The following is a 15355-nucleotide window of genomic DNA, read 5'->3' as shown; positions in this document are numbered from 1 at the left end:
TCAGTCATGTGAACAGAAATGCTGTGGAAAAACTAAGAACAGCCTTCCTGCTTCCATAGAAATTTGAAAAGTAAGTAGCAGCCAGGCACTGCTCAGGGGTAACAATCTGTGCTTGCTTTAGCCACAGGCTCTAGCACCTTGAGGTCCACCATGAACTCCTCTGTATGCCAGATGAGAGGCCATCTGTCTGACAGCTAAAGCTTGGGCCAAGCTGGGTCAAGCAATAAGAAAAAGATCCAAGCACACCAACAAATCTACAGCAAAATGACTGGAAAAGAAAAGATTCAGGGCTGGAATGGCCCAGTCAAAGCCCAGACCTCCACCTGATTGAAATGCTGTGCATAAATGAATGCTCCCAAAAATCCCAATGAACTGAAGCACCATTGTAAAGAAGAGCGAGCCAGAATTCCTCCACAGTGACGTGAGAGAATGAAAACAATTACTTCAAATTATTGGTGCTAAAGGTGGTTCCAAGTACTCAGTAACAGGACTGCACACAGTCATGTGAAAAACAAAGTTTTCACATGACTGTGTGTGTGTGTGTGTGTGTGTGTGTGTGTGTGTGTATAAAAGCAGAAAAATCTATTCCATTTAATATCACTAAAAGTATTTTTATTTAATTTCAGTAGAACTCACAAGTTGTCAGACTGAAAACACACTGTTGTTAATAACTTTAGGACTAAACAGGGAAAAAATTAATTTCATCTGAAATTATAATCTCCAACATTTTTTAAAACATCCACTTATCAACCCATTGCAGGTGTAACAATCACATACACAGTTTCCACAAGCAAATTTTTATATTTCAAATATTCAAAGAGGTGCATGTCCACATTTGTGTAAGAATCTCAAACCTCAATACTGCTCGAAGATCAAAAAGACAACACATTTGGAGCTCGGCACAATTAAAACCCATGTATTTTTTTTACGAGGTCTAATTTTGACCGACTTTCTCTTTAAGCATCAAAATAGTTGTAGCTATGTGAGACGTGCCTGGTGAGCACAAACAAGGGTGTGAATTATCTGAGGAGACATCTCCCAGTGAGGTCAGAACATATTTGATGAGCCTGGTTCCCAAATAAGGGAACAACACCATCCGGGAGCTCGAGTAACGTCCCCTCAACATTCAGAATCCGCTCATTGTTACTTCATTTTCACATGTCACATAAGCGTTTTGATAAATTTCACTTAGGAACTTTGATCACAGAATGCCTACGTTTGAAAAATATGTGTGTTTCTATCCATTAATGCAAGCACAACATTATTTATTATATCATTTGCACTCTTTTGGGCTCTTTAGGACCGAATGTACTGAGTTACACCACAGGCAGTCAATGAATGGCCTAATCAGTCGAAAAGATTTTACATCATACAAAAAAATTAAATTAAATTAAAAAATAAAATAAAAAAATCACCTTACTGCATGTTAGCAAATCAAAATATGTACAAATCTACATTAAGTAAATGAGCTTCTGAATAGGCACTTTAATTCATAACAGTTCAGCCAGCTGTCAGTTTTCTTTGATGAGACATCACAAACACATAGAAGCTTGTTTTGTTTTTTTAAACTCAACCAGATGGAGGCAGAAAATCGAGAAATAAACTAATATTAGCCCTAATAACCACATCAGTATACTTGGCCAGACTGCCACACACACACACACACACACACACACACACACACACACACACACACACACACAGGGAAGCTCTAGTTTCCAAATATAAAGTTACAGCTTCTGCTACAGTACAGAAAGGAGACATTTTTTTAAACATGCATACAGTCCAGGAAGGAATAATCGCCTCCACCTGTGAAGAAATCTGTAGCGCTATTACGCCCTCCACCCCTCGGAAAAAAGTCGCAATAGGAGCCTTTCACCAAAAAGAAATCTTACACAAAAATACAAATAAATAGATAATAAATAAACTAAACGAATCAGCATATAAATAAATCATTTTGTTAAAGAAATCAATGTTAAATAAATAAATCAAACCGTAAACAGACTGATTTAGAGGCAGTGCTAAAATCTAAGATGGTGGAGATGCTCCTGGGCACTGGTGTGGATGCAGTTCGTTCTCTTTAATCAGTACCTGCCTGTTTGTTCTGCTCAGGTCTTTGTTTGCTTCCTCCTTTGATAATCTCCTAATCACATGCTTGAACTGCTGATGAACTCTGGGAACAATAACTAGTGTTAAAGTGAGCCAGTCTGTGGATATGTTAGTGGGATTAGTTACCAAACTGTAGTGTAGATGGGCTTTAACGCCCTTCAGTGTTATGCGTGGTGCTTATCTTTAGGTAGAAACACACAAAAGGAGCTGGAAAAATGTGAACTGTGTATACAGCTAGGTTTATAGAGAGCGCTGCCATATCACCAGTGTGGGATAAACACAGGAGCAAATGAAGCCTCCTCATACGGGGTGAAATGTAACCTATAAAATCGAGAAGCTCTTGATTTAAAAGTCCCTCACGTCACATTCAGTGTCACAGTTATCCCGACTTAAATCAAGCTCAAACTATTTTAAAACTGCATGTTAGATGGATTGGTGGTGAGAAAATCAATCTGTGCTTTCTGATTGAAAATCCCAAAAGAATTCATTTGTTTTGTTTTTTTAAATATGTCATTATTTTGATCAGTCGTATGTATGGTGTGTATTTTTTTATTTTAAGTTGGAAACAACAAACTGTGTCCTCAGAGCGGCAGCTTTCTTACAGTCTGTGCCTGTGAGGTTCAGAGCGCGGGGGGGAGGGTGGTGGAGGCAGGGTGACGGTAGTCGGGGCCTCCACGGGGTCATCCATGGGCAAGACCAGCCGCGTTCCCCGGATCGCCACTTCGTGTTCTGCCACGGAGAGCTCGTGATCCAGACCTTCATCGAAAGAACCTACACCACCCCCGGCGCGGGCGGTCGAGGAGTGCTTGGGGTTGACGGTGCGGGATCCGGACGCGTCCGTGCTGACGGTGACGTCGGCGTACATGGAGCTCACGCTGGCATCGTTCAGGATGAAGTCAGAGTCGTCGTCATGGAGCTGACCTTCATTCTGGCGAGTGGGAAGAGAAGAGGCGGCCGTGAATGCTTCCACACGAAACTTAATCAAAATTAAGAATTATCCTCGATCAGTATGAGTAAGTTTGCATGTACAGTACTGTGCAAAAGTCGTGAGTCATGCCTTATTTCTTTATGTTTTGTTGGGAAAATGGGAAATAGGTGCAGCGATTTACTGAAACATGTGAAAACATGCATGGAAACAAAGTGCGTGAAGTAAAGTAAGTGAGTAAGTCAATATTTGGTGTGACCACCTTTATTCTTCAACACAGCCTGAACTCTAAGAAGCTTTCCTGTTATTTCTTTATAGTCTTTAGGAACAGTTCTCCAGGCTTCCTGAAGGACAACATGATCCCACACGGCTTCAATAATGTTGAGGTCTGGGCTCTGGGGAGGCCAATCCATGACTGAAAGTGTTTTATTGTGTTTTTTTACTCCATTGGCAGTGCGTTTGGGATCATTGTCATGCTGACAAATGAAGTTGTTGCCCGTAGATCAAAATCTGACCTGCTTTCATAATTCAATCAATCAATTTTGATAAGATCCCCAACACCACTGGCTGAAATGTAGCCCCAAACCATGACAGAGCCTCCACCGTGCTTTAAAGACGGCCGTAAGCACTCACTGTTGTACCCGTCTCCTGACCTCCTCTATACACATTGTTAAAACAGAAGTTTGCAAACTTGGGTTCCTCACTCCATCAGAGCTGTTGCCACTGATTTTGAGTCCAGTTCTTGTGTAATTGGCATAACTCAGCCTTTTCTCCTTGTCACTCTTCCTTAAGAAGGGCTTCTTGTCAGGCACCCTTCCACTGAGACCATTACTGATGAGCCTTCAATGATCAAATGAAGGTCCAGATGGATGTCTCAGGTCCTGAGTCAGGTCTTTATTGATTTCTTTTCTATGTCCTAAAAATGATTATCAGATACTACGCATCTGCTTTAGATGTTTCTTTTAGAGTTAACGCTTCTTCTTTAATCCTCAAATTTTCAGTATCCTCTGATATTTTTTAAAGGACATGGCACAGAAATACTAGTTTATTCCTGTCACATGGCTTTTTCTATAGATTAAACTAAAAAAAAAAAAAAAAAAAAAAAAAAAGGGAACAAATAGTGTTTTTTGTGACAGACTGCCTAAAGATACAATTTAAAATCTTTTTGTTTGCCAAGTTTTCTTAGTTTAGGTAAGTTTGTTCTGCTTGAATAATTCATAGATAATTTTTAAGTGTACTAAAAAAAAAAACAAAGAACAACTATAAAAACATTCCTCTGAAAATGGTCAGGAACATGGACTTCATTGGAAAAAAGGGAGTGAAAAAGCAGCCAATGTCAAAAGAAAAACTTTGAGAAGCCTTCAGAAAGTCTGGAGAACTATTTTCTCAAAGAGCACTTCAAAGACTGCACAGCCACTAACAGCTCCAACATCATTGTGAAGTTCGCGGACGACACTACAGTGGTGGGTCTTATCACCAACGGTGATGAGACGGCTTACAGGGAGGAGGTCAGCGCCCTGACCCACTGGTGTCAAGACAACCATCTCACCCTCAACGTCGCAAAGACAAAGGAGTTGATAGTGGACTTCCGGAGGTGCAGAGAAGTACACACCCCCATCACCATCAACGGCGCTGCTGTGGAGAGAGTGAGCAGCTTCCGGTTCCTTGGAGCACATCTGGCTGAGGATCTTACGTGGTCAGTACACATAAACAAAACAGTGAAGAAGGCGCAGCAGCGCCTCTTCTTTCTCAGGAGACTGAAAAGATTCGGCATGAGCCCCCGCATCCTCAGGACCTTCTATCGCTGTGCCATTGAGAGCATCCTCACTGGATGCATCACCACCTGGTATGGCAACAGCACCGCCTACAACTGCAAAGCTCTCCAGCGAGTAGTGCGGTGCTCTGAACGGATAATTGGAGGTGAGCTTCCCTCCCTCCAAGACATCTACAGGAAGCGGTGCCTGAGGAAAGCGGGGAGGATCATCAAGGACTCCAGTCACCCCAGCCATAAACTGTTCAGACTGCTTCCATCAGGAAGGAGGTTCTGCAGCATCCGGTCCCGTACCAGCAGACTGAGAGACAGCTTTTTCCATCAGGCCATCAGACTGCTGAACATGTCATAGACACCTCAGCTTCACTACTGGAACTTCAACATTATGCACTCCACACTGTATATAAATGCCACTTGTTTTGCACATATTCAACTCTGTATATTTTATATATTTTATTATTATTATTATTATTTTATTTTATTACTATTTAATTTGTAAAAATGTGTATACACACACACACACACACACACACACACACGTAGGAAAATATTTAGTATACACATCCAGAAATGCATACACTATTATATATTGTACATATATTTATTAGTTTCAGGTTGGCCATTCTTGTATTTTGCTCGTTTGTGTTGTTGTGTTTGCACATCTCTGTTGCTTGTGGGGCTCGCACACAAGAATTTCACTCGCATGTGCTGTGCCAGTGTGCCTGTACATGTGATGTGACAATAAAAAGTGACTTGATTTGATTTGAAGAAAAAAAAAGTTACAAGAAAGCCTGGCTCCTTAGAAGGAAAATATAAATAAATGAGAGGTGGCTGAAGACTTTTACAGTCCTGTAAATCTGAATAACTCATAATTCTTTTTCATGTCCAAACCTCATAGGCCTGTGGGCTGGTGAGGCATCGAGCCAGTGGTCCGCAGCATGCAGGCAGAGTAGCAGTGAGAGGCGGACCGCTGTGTGTCAGGAGAGGTTTCAGGTAGCTGGTGAACAAGCTCGTGTCAAGGAGTGCACAATATAACCATTTTAAAGCAGTCTGGTTCAGCTGTAACAATAATGACTCAACCAGGTTTTCAACCGCAGCAAGTAAAGGAATATTTCTGTTTCACAACATCACTGTGAAACTTAAAACACATTTTATGGTTTACTATCATTTTTTAGCTGAAATGTTCAAGTAAAAGGTTTAACAATTTACAAACACCTTTGTGAAAAGCACGATATAAAACATAGTAAAATAAATATCATCACTCTATCTCTGAACCTCCTGTGTTGTTACGTGCTAGAAGTTTGTAAAGAGCGCCCTCTGGTGGCCACAGGTGAACGCATCAGGCTGAAAGGATACTTGTGGTCAAAGTTGTACCATATCCTAAAAGGCCAGGCGCTCTCGTGTTTGGTGCTCCTCCGCTGTGACCCATCCAACGCGCCTGAATTCTGTTCAGCAGAAGGATGATAATGACATGGCGTGCATTTTTATTTCATCACAAAATCAGACAAATTAATACGGCGCTCAACACCAACTCACAGCGTTGTCTTGATCAGAGTCCACACCCACCCTAAAAAAACAAAACAAAACAAAAACATGTACTTTGACAAAGTTCAGCGGAGGTGATGCAGCACAAACAGTAAGATACACGGAGGCCGGCTTACGGTATGCTCATGAAAGATAGCATGGGTGTGGTGCCACCACCACAGATCCACACAGTGAAGAAAACGATCAGGAGCGTGGTTGAAAACATCATCTGACGGGCGTAAGTCGCTGTGTCTCGAATGGAAAGTGCAAAGGTCATCGCCCCACGCAGACCTAGAGGAGACGAAAAATAAAACAAGGATGGGTGAAAACGTTTTATTAATTATTGCTCATGTTGTGGATACATAGGCATATGTAAGCAAATAAGAAAGCAAGTCCAAAGAATGCAAGTCATTCTGAGAAGACCGTTCGCGGTCAGGTTTAGGTTAAGTCTGCGGGAAACAAAGCAGGTGCCCTGTAGTGTGAAAACAACTGGAAAAACCAGAGCATCTTTCACATATTAAGTGATGTGTAGCTGATCGTTGGTTGAAGGTGGACATTTCAGGCTCCAGATGTGCAGGTGACCGACGTCAAGTATTAAAAAAAGTTTGGTTTCAGTCTTTGTCACTTTCATTAAGTCTAAAGAGGCTTTGGTGTAAATAACTACAGCCTCTCTGTGAATGTGAGCCGTTTACCCTTTGAACTTTCACCAACAATATGCTAATAAAATACACAACTCCCACTCAGACTAATGAAAATGAAACTTCAACTGAATTCTTCTAGACGATAAAATCAAAACTGAAACATGTACACCCACTGTGGAAACAAATGAAAAATCCTCCTTCTTTTTAGGGGTTGCCACCGCACACTAGTTGCCTCTCCCTATCTCTAGCATCCCCCTCTGTGTCCTCCTTCACCACATTGTCTTGAAGTCTGGAAGCCCCATCTTTAACATAGCTTTGTCCAATATATCCACCATTGCTCCTCTGCACATGTGCAAACCATCACAGCCTTGACACTCAAACTGAAACCACACCTAATGAATATTAACTATAACAGCTCTACAAGTCACTGAACTTTATTAACGTTCCTCTTTGCTGGTCTCTTCCTGTGCGCATTCCCCATTAAAGTGCGGCAGCGTGCCTTTTGTCTGTTTATTATTAACTTAATAAAAGTTAATAATAAATGCATCCTGTTCTTGGCTTAACTACTTCAGTTATTTCCTGGCAAGCTCATGTGCTGTGCGATGGTGTGGGTGTTTTTGCTTCTCCGACTGCTGGTATATGTAGCAATGCTAACGAGCAGTTCCAAAAGTTTTCTCAGCGTACTTAATGAACCGTTGACATATATAACTGAAGGTTTAAGAGGAGAAACATGGTTTGAGTCCAAGCCTGATAAACAGCTTTATGCTAATGTACCTGCAAACATCATAACGTGCTGAAAGTTGTATCCGATCTTGTTCTTGCGGCCCAGGTTGAGGAGGAAGGACAGAGGGTAGATGTTTGCAGCCCTGCCCAGAAACACTGCCACCTACACAGCGCAGGAAGGTCAAGGACACAACACAGGAACTCTAACACTGGAATGGAAAATAATCACACGTAGACGTAAACACCAGCTCGGCGGTGACTAAGCTTTGATATGCTGATTTGCTTGTGTCCGTGATGTTATTTTTGGCCTTGGTTAAACATGAAATAGATGTTCAATTGTAATGGTATAAATATATATCAAATATTTTTCAAGGCACATGAAACAAAAGGTTTTTATCCTATATCCTGATGCACCGCAGAGCCACTGACTCCTTAACCACCAGCAGAGTAAAGGATACGAAGGCTCCGACAATGAAGAGAGGGTTGAAGACGTGCGACTGGAAGGAGAAGAGCGTCAGACCCATGTAGGAGAAGATAAAGTTCTCTGCCAGGAAGTTCAGCAGCTCAAACAACTGAAGGGGATGAGAAAAGCGGATATTGAATTTCATTTATATATGCTACTTCCCCAGTTTTTACACTTCCTTCTATTTGAAACAGTTAAAAATTTCCAAAATATTCTTGCGCACCATATGACCAATGACCAATGACGACTCTGGAAGACCCAGAGTTCGGGAGAGGTCATTTAAAAAATGCTTGTCACATTTTCTAATGAAGCTACATTTGATGCGCCTGTTCTGCAGGGGCTTGCCAATCAAACATGTTAACCACTACACCAACAGAACATGCTTGTCAGTGACAGAATGCAGTGAAAATCAATAACCTGTATTACAGAGTCCCCTCATAAACATTCTTCCAGCTCGCACACTACAATGAAGCGTCAGCTTTTAATTAACTTTGACTGTGCATGAGAGTGTGCATGTAGTTGCGAATCATCTGATGTTTTGGACATGTCTTCCCCTAGGCCTAGTCACGCAGGACTATAGGTTGGTTGGTGACCCACTGGCAACCTTTAGTCACTAGGGAAAATATGTACTCACTGTCCAGTTGGCGAATGATTAATGGAGGTTGTTGGCACCAAAAACCTCCTTGTGCTCGCTCTGGACAGATTCGCGCAGTTCACTGTAGTTTGCATGGAAGATGCAGATTTTCTGCAAATACTTTGCAGCTGCTGCCCGTGCAGTCGTTAAAAGAGACCTTCAAAGTAAAAGCTGTGCCTTACCAGCGCAAACTAAACATTTCAAAGCCGACATAAATATTTTAAGCTGGTTTTCAGACACTTGAAAGCCATTTCCCACATTTGCTTCTTAGACACTTTTTTTGTCATATCTCTATCTCAGTGCTGCTTTTGAGTCAGGTGACCACAAGTTTCTGCGTGTCATATCACCTTTAACTCATCAGAAACACATAACTATGATAAACTCATATCCACAAACATCCTGCGTTATCATGAACTGATACTGATGATTGTAGTAACTGGTTATTAACATTTAGTTGATATGAACGTGCAGCTTTGTGATGTCCTAGCTTCAACAGAAGACAGAGCTTTGAGTTTGCAGGACACGGAGCAGTCGGCCACATCAGCTCCATCAGCTCACTGTTTCTGTGAATAAATGATAGCAGCTCGTGGATTTCTCAGAACTTTCTGCAAATTTGGCAAAAAGTATAACCAAGCTTGCGCTAATGCCCAAGAAGCAGAGAAGCTGTAAGTCATCCTTCCTTTCAAGATATTTCACAGATGTAATTCTTTGCAAACCAGATCTTTAAATGCAACAGCGCAGCAACAACTGCTGCTTGAAAATGAATTTAAAACAATGGGATCAAGCACATTATATAAGTTATACTGCATTTCACCTGTTTGGTCCTGTCTTGAGAGTCTGGTGAGAGATTATTGTAGGTGTAGTGGGCCTGAGTGATCCCACAGAACAGCACAGCAACGACACCTGAAAGAACACACAGTCATCCCACATCAGCAATCGGTAGGTCGATAATTGGGGGCGACCGTGGCTCAGGGGGTTGGGAATCGCATCTGTAACCGGAAGGTTGCCGGTTCGATCCCTGGGCTCTCTGTCCTGGTCGTTGTGTCCTTGGGCAAGACACTTTACCCTACCGCCAACCCTACGGCCAGAGGGGCCGATGGCGCGATATAGCAGCCTCGCTTCTGTCAGTCTGCCCCAGGGAAGCTGTGGCTACAACCGTAGCTTGCCTCCACCAGTGTGTGAATGTGAGAGTGAATAAATAGTGGTATTGTAAAGCGCTTTGGGTGCCTTGAAAAGCGCTATATAAATCCAATCCATTATTATTATAAGCTTGGTGAGATTCTGCGGTTCTGCTACTGTCAGTCAAACCCAGAGATGAAAATCCAACGATTACCAAGCACTGTGTGTGTGTGTGTGTGTGTGTGTGTGTGTGTGTGTGTATCGTGTATTTGTTGACATGTTTCTTCATCAGTAATTGTATCTTAAGCCCACAAACTGTCCGCAGTAAGTTGCAGTTTTAGAAAACTGGGCATTTATTTTACTTACTGTATATATTTATTTTTACTCACTATCGAGAGAACTGAGCTGAGAGCCACAGTCAGCACAGATGGGTAGGAATCTACTGAGAGACAGACTAAATAGACATTGTTGTTGCTGCTGTTTTGTCATTTGACAGGACAAAAATGAATTCTCCAGTTAGACACTGGATAACTGGCACCATGAGAAGGCAAACAAAGCCTGTGTCCTTATCTAAATCTTCCTGTTTAGGAGAACAAAACTTCTAAATGTTATTATTAGTGTCCAAATATTTGTAACCTTTTGTTGTTAATGCAAATGCTTGAACAGCAAGTGATAAAATTCCTTCAAATCCATCATATTGCAGCATGCCACACGCTCCCCAGAAAAGACAGTAAAACAGTCAGTTTTACTTAGTAGACCAGCAACTGTGTTTTAAATGAAGCTTCAGACTAACACAAGATCGATATCAGATGTCTTCTTGTGAAGACCAATGACTTCTCAGACCTGACTGATCTTTGCAAAATACTACACAGAGAAATACCTAAGAAACACACAGATAAGCTGACAGACTCTGTGCCTCCACAGAGCACTTAAATGACTCCTTCAGGGTAGTTTCCAGTGAAAGCATGTGTCACCAAGCCTGTGCACATACACACGCACAAACTCACAAGGTGAAACCACTATCTCCCACACTGCTGCAGCTGCTAATCAAATACGGAAGGCAGTGTTGTTACAACTGCATGCAGGAGACTTTGTTGCAGGTCTACCTGTGAACCCGCAGGCCTCCGCCAAGAGAAAGGTGCTCCAGGACATCAGGAAAAAGAGCGCCGTCTCCAACAAGGGGAAGTCCCGCAGCTTAGTAAACTTGGTGACGTGATGGAAAGTTAAGGGACCAAACAAGGAGGCGTGGCAACTTTAATACACTGGAAACAGGGAGAAACTGTATCGTTATTCATTTACCTCTTGCACACACCTGTGAATGTAGATGTAAAATATGTCATGGTAAGAAACAAGTGAAAGGATATGAGGGCGGTCACAACTCCTGTAACAACACCGAGAGCAAAAGAGCCGCTGAAGACGCCCAGAAAGACGCCGAAGGACTTCAACATGGCCATGGCCTCAAAGCTGTGGCTGTTGTCGCCTGCAGGCTGGTACGCCACAATGGAGCTGCAGGGAAGACAGAGAGCATGCACGCAAAACCATTTAGAAGAAAAAAGGAAGTGGGGCTTTACTACAAAAAAGGCCTCACTAAGGAAAGGGAAGCTGGTCAAACACATGCTCACAAAATAGCGTCAGGAATGAAATCACAAATGCAGCAACCCAACTCCAAGAATGGCTTCTCTTACCAGTCTCATCATTAATTCAGATGAACTTTGTTATGATTTGGACATATCTGCAAAGACGTCAAATATGTGGAGTTGGGTTTTACAGTCATAAATGAAAAAATAAAAGGTCTTGCATGCTTCATTTGAACTCTATCAGGTTAATATTCTGCAATAACCTTTAATGAGCCTAAATGACTAAAAACTTCATAAGAATAAAGGGTTTCCTGGTGATTCTAGAAATGGTGGGTGATCTAAAAATCAAAAATCAAAGTAGGAATGGATATGAAAGGGCTGCAGCGTCTCAGGAATGAAAGGGAGGGTGATGAAGGATGATCCTGAAGCCTACCTTCTAATGTCTGAGGTTCTAAAATATTAACAAAAGCAAAAACCACGCAGTCCCCCTGACCAACCCACCCACCGAGGAGTCACTGTCTGGTTTTCTCCCAGCCATTCCTGGGACACCTCAGGTAACAGTGAGCTCTCGTTTCTTGCGGAGCGCACAGCTCCAGCACCATGCCTTCCCAGCTTTTCGAAGCGGAGGAGAACACTACATACATACGTACGTACGTACGGGCAAGGCGATGAATGACACAGATGGGTGGAGACAGGTAAGCAGTGAAATGACAGGGACTGATGTTAGTATGATTAATGCGTGTACAATACAAAAAAGCCATTTCTGCCACAGTTAGCTCAATGCAAGCACAGGTTTTATGGGACTAATTAGAAAAGAACTAGAAATTATAATTACAACTGTATCTGTTCTTTCTGTCTGTAATGAATATGAAAAAAACTGGCACTATTGGGAGCCCAACTGAAGGAATCAAACACAAAATTAACAGTTTTTCTTCTGCATAAAAATTTATTTAACTCAGATTTAACTCAGGTTCCAACAGTTTGAGCTGAATTGTTCACCAAAATGTAATTACTTTAGCAAAAAGCCCCAGCTGATTGAGCCTAAACTGCTACAGCTTCAGAAAGAAACATTGCACCAATTATATCAACTAATATCTCTTAAAAAGCACTTATTGTTTTGTGGCGGGCATTAAAAATTGTTCGTTAATGTGGCACCGATGCTTCAGTGCGTCAGTAATACGTACGAGGAGAGGACGATGGCGACGGCATCGTTGAGGACGCTCTCCCCAAACAGTAAAGCGTAGAGGTCCACGTCTACCTTTAGCTCATTGAAGATGGCGAGGACTGTCACTGAGACAGAAAATAAAGAGTATAAAACATCTAATTAATAACAGGAAAGCTGTTGAAAATGGAATCAGATGCTTATCTTCTCTGTTAATTTTGGATGTGGGTACCTACCAGGATCTGTTGCTGAAACGATGGCCCCAAAGAAGAGGCAATCAGTAAAGTAAAAATCTCCACCAAGCTGCCCCACGACTTTCATGAAGGACACAAAGCCATACATGATCAGTCTAGGAGAGAAAAAAACAAACAAACACTCAAACCACTACTATTCAGCAATAATCTGATCACATGTAGGAATGCAAGGTCTGCAGTGTGGTATGTACCGGGCCGATCTGCACCTTAAGGTGGGTGGATACTCTCTCTCACCCTCACCATCTTCAGAGGTCTGCAACCTGGATGTGATCCTGGACTCCACCCTCTCATTCACATCATATATTAAATCCATCTCTGAATTTGCCATCTACCACCTGAAGAACATCTCCAGACTGTGGCCAGTACTCTCAGACTTTGCAGCTAAAACCCTCATTCATGCTTTCATCACCTCCCGCCTGGACTACTGTATCTTCAGAAATCAGCTCCTAGAGTTCTTACTTGTACAAAGTCCCAGTAACACATCACCCACACCAGCTCCTGGGAAAGTCTCATATTTCCTAAAAGATCTATCTCCTTGCCTACATGCTCTTGCTTCCCAGTATTTATCTGACCTTTTCCTCCGCTACACAAACCTTGGAACCAGCTATATAAATCTAAGTTACTATTGTCAATATTATCGTTGCATGGCATTATTTTCTGGCCTATTCTGAGCTAACTTCTGAGATGTTTACTTGACTTACCCAATAACAAAGCAGGATATAACTGTTCCGATGAAAGCATAGGCGAGGATAGAACCGATGTTCCTGAAAAAGTGTCTCTGAGAAAGACAGAGAGCAGGTGTTTATTTTAAGAAAGAGGCTACGAACAAATGAATAATCTTAAAAAGAAAACATTAAAGACAAATATAAACCCTTACAGCTATATATTTAATAACAGATACTTACATAAATCTTTATATAAAACCTTTTGACACTCTTACCCTTTTCAGACTGTAACCTGCATGGAAAATAATGGGAGGCAGCAAAATGTTGAAAAACACCTCTGGGTCAAAGGTCACCTGAGGAAAGCAGTAAGATTAGTTAGGCACTTAATTGCCATCCATCCATTTTCATTACATTATGAGACATACATATCTCGCTTAACAGACTGTTTAGTGTGAGACATGCACACTAAACGGCCAATACTTCAACCCTCCACCATCTGTTCCCTTGCCTTTCTCAGCATCTCATCGTCCTGCACTTGGTGACCTTTGCCCTGTCCGACTTCCCCCTTCAGAGTGTACTCATAGAACCGTCCGCTGACATTGACCAAGAGAGTGGCAGGACTGCCGTTAACGGCACAGCTGAGAATCACGTCGCTCATGCTTTGGGGGGCGTGGATGCCAAACCGCAGGATCACACCCACCAACAGTCCTTTGGGAAAGTGGAAAAAGAGAAAAGAGCAAGTGAAATCAGAACAGGCAGCACAGGATTTGAAGTTAACTATTATTTGAGGAGGAAATTAGGCTGAGATTGCATTTAAAACTGTTGAATCAACCAATACTGATAGGAGAATTATTCTTACAGAAGTGAACTTTATTATTTTGAAAGGAAAGGATAATTTAATAGCTATAAATAGGAATCATAGGGCCCATCTCTAGTCATTTGTTTGCCATTTATTGTTGCAATACACTACCCATTATCGTGTATTCTGTTGCAACTGTTTTTTATTAGGGATATCACTCTGATTAGAAGTATGCTGCCCAAGATACGTGAGATTTACCTGTCAGATTATTCAGCTAGCATTAAAGCTACGTTTAATGGACTGATATGAGGGCTAGCTTGGTGTCCTTACCATAGATCATGGCAAGCCCTGTTTCGTGCAGGAACCTGAATCGGCGGTGTTTGAAAAGCCATATGGTTAGTATGGTGAGCGTCAAGAGCATTATGAATATCAGTAGGTAGGCACTGTCCTGTCGGTGGCTTTCCTCTGCTATCCTCTCAGTTGCGCCGTTGTCCATCGCACCGCCGTCGCCTTGGCTCCCGACGAGCAGGACTGTGAGCAGAAAAGGCAGCAGCAGCGGCGCTTTCGACGGCTTACCGCCAAGAAAGCGACTCCGTGTGAATCCCATTTTGTCTCTGTGTCCAAACAGTTACATTTGTTGTTAAATTAGTGCTGTTTTTTTTGCCGGGAAACAGCTGATTAGATTAGAAATTAGCTGGACCAGGGTAAATGACAGGTCCTTCCTTGCCGTTACCAAAACACTGGGACTTCCGGCTCTTCAAAATAAAAGCTCGTCACGTTGCTTAAGCAGTGTGAAGGGCAAAGTTACACATAAACGCGTGAAGGTTGCACAATCAATCCACTCATAAAATACACTAAAAATGGACATGAAAAAAATGGAAACTGATAGCGTCGTTTAAAAAAGTAAGAAACTTGTAAATTATAGTGAATTTATATTAAAGCAGTATAAAGTCACAATAATTTATACCTACTTAAAGGAGGAGGGGTGA

At 42.0% G+C, this 15355-nt stretch overlaps 1 protein-coding gene across 1 annotated transcript; it reads right to left on the bottom strand.

Moving 5' to 3' along the window:
* Window positions 1-590: 590 nt before the first annotated feature.
* Window positions 591-15133, bottom strand: LOC146700442 (sodium/hydrogen exchanger 6-like). The gene is made up of 16 exons (XM_085470656.1): window positions 14697-15133; window positions 14076-14275; window positions 13843-13920; window positions 13604-13680; window positions 12885-12997; window positions 12671-12776; window positions 11274-11415; window positions 11016-11121; window positions 9605-9693; window positions 8152-8265; window positions 7745-7856; window positions 6467-6620; window positions 6342-6372; window positions 6162-6250; window positions 5697-5802; window positions 591-3037 (listed from the first exon to the last, which is right to left on the bottom strand). Exons 1-16 carry the CDS (start codon window positions 14971-14973, stop codon window positions 2708-2710), a joined length of 2124 nt encoding a protein of 707 aa, XP_085326782.1. The 5' UTR covers window positions 14974-15133; the 3' UTR covers window positions 591-2707.
* Window positions 15134-15355: the final 222 nt, after the last annotated feature.

Source organism: Copadichromis virginalis, linkage group LG10, assembly GCF_057382275.1.
Source record: "Copadichromis virginalis isolate Kocher_CV1m ecotype Utaka linkage group LG10, C_Virginalis_male_GT1.1, whole genome shotgun sequence".
NCBI classification, from domain to species: domain Eukaryota; kingdom Metazoa; phylum Chordata; class Actinopteri; order Cichliformes; family Cichlidae; genus Copadichromis; species Copadichromis virginalis.
This window is presented reverse-complemented; position numbering and strand designations above follow the sequence as displayed.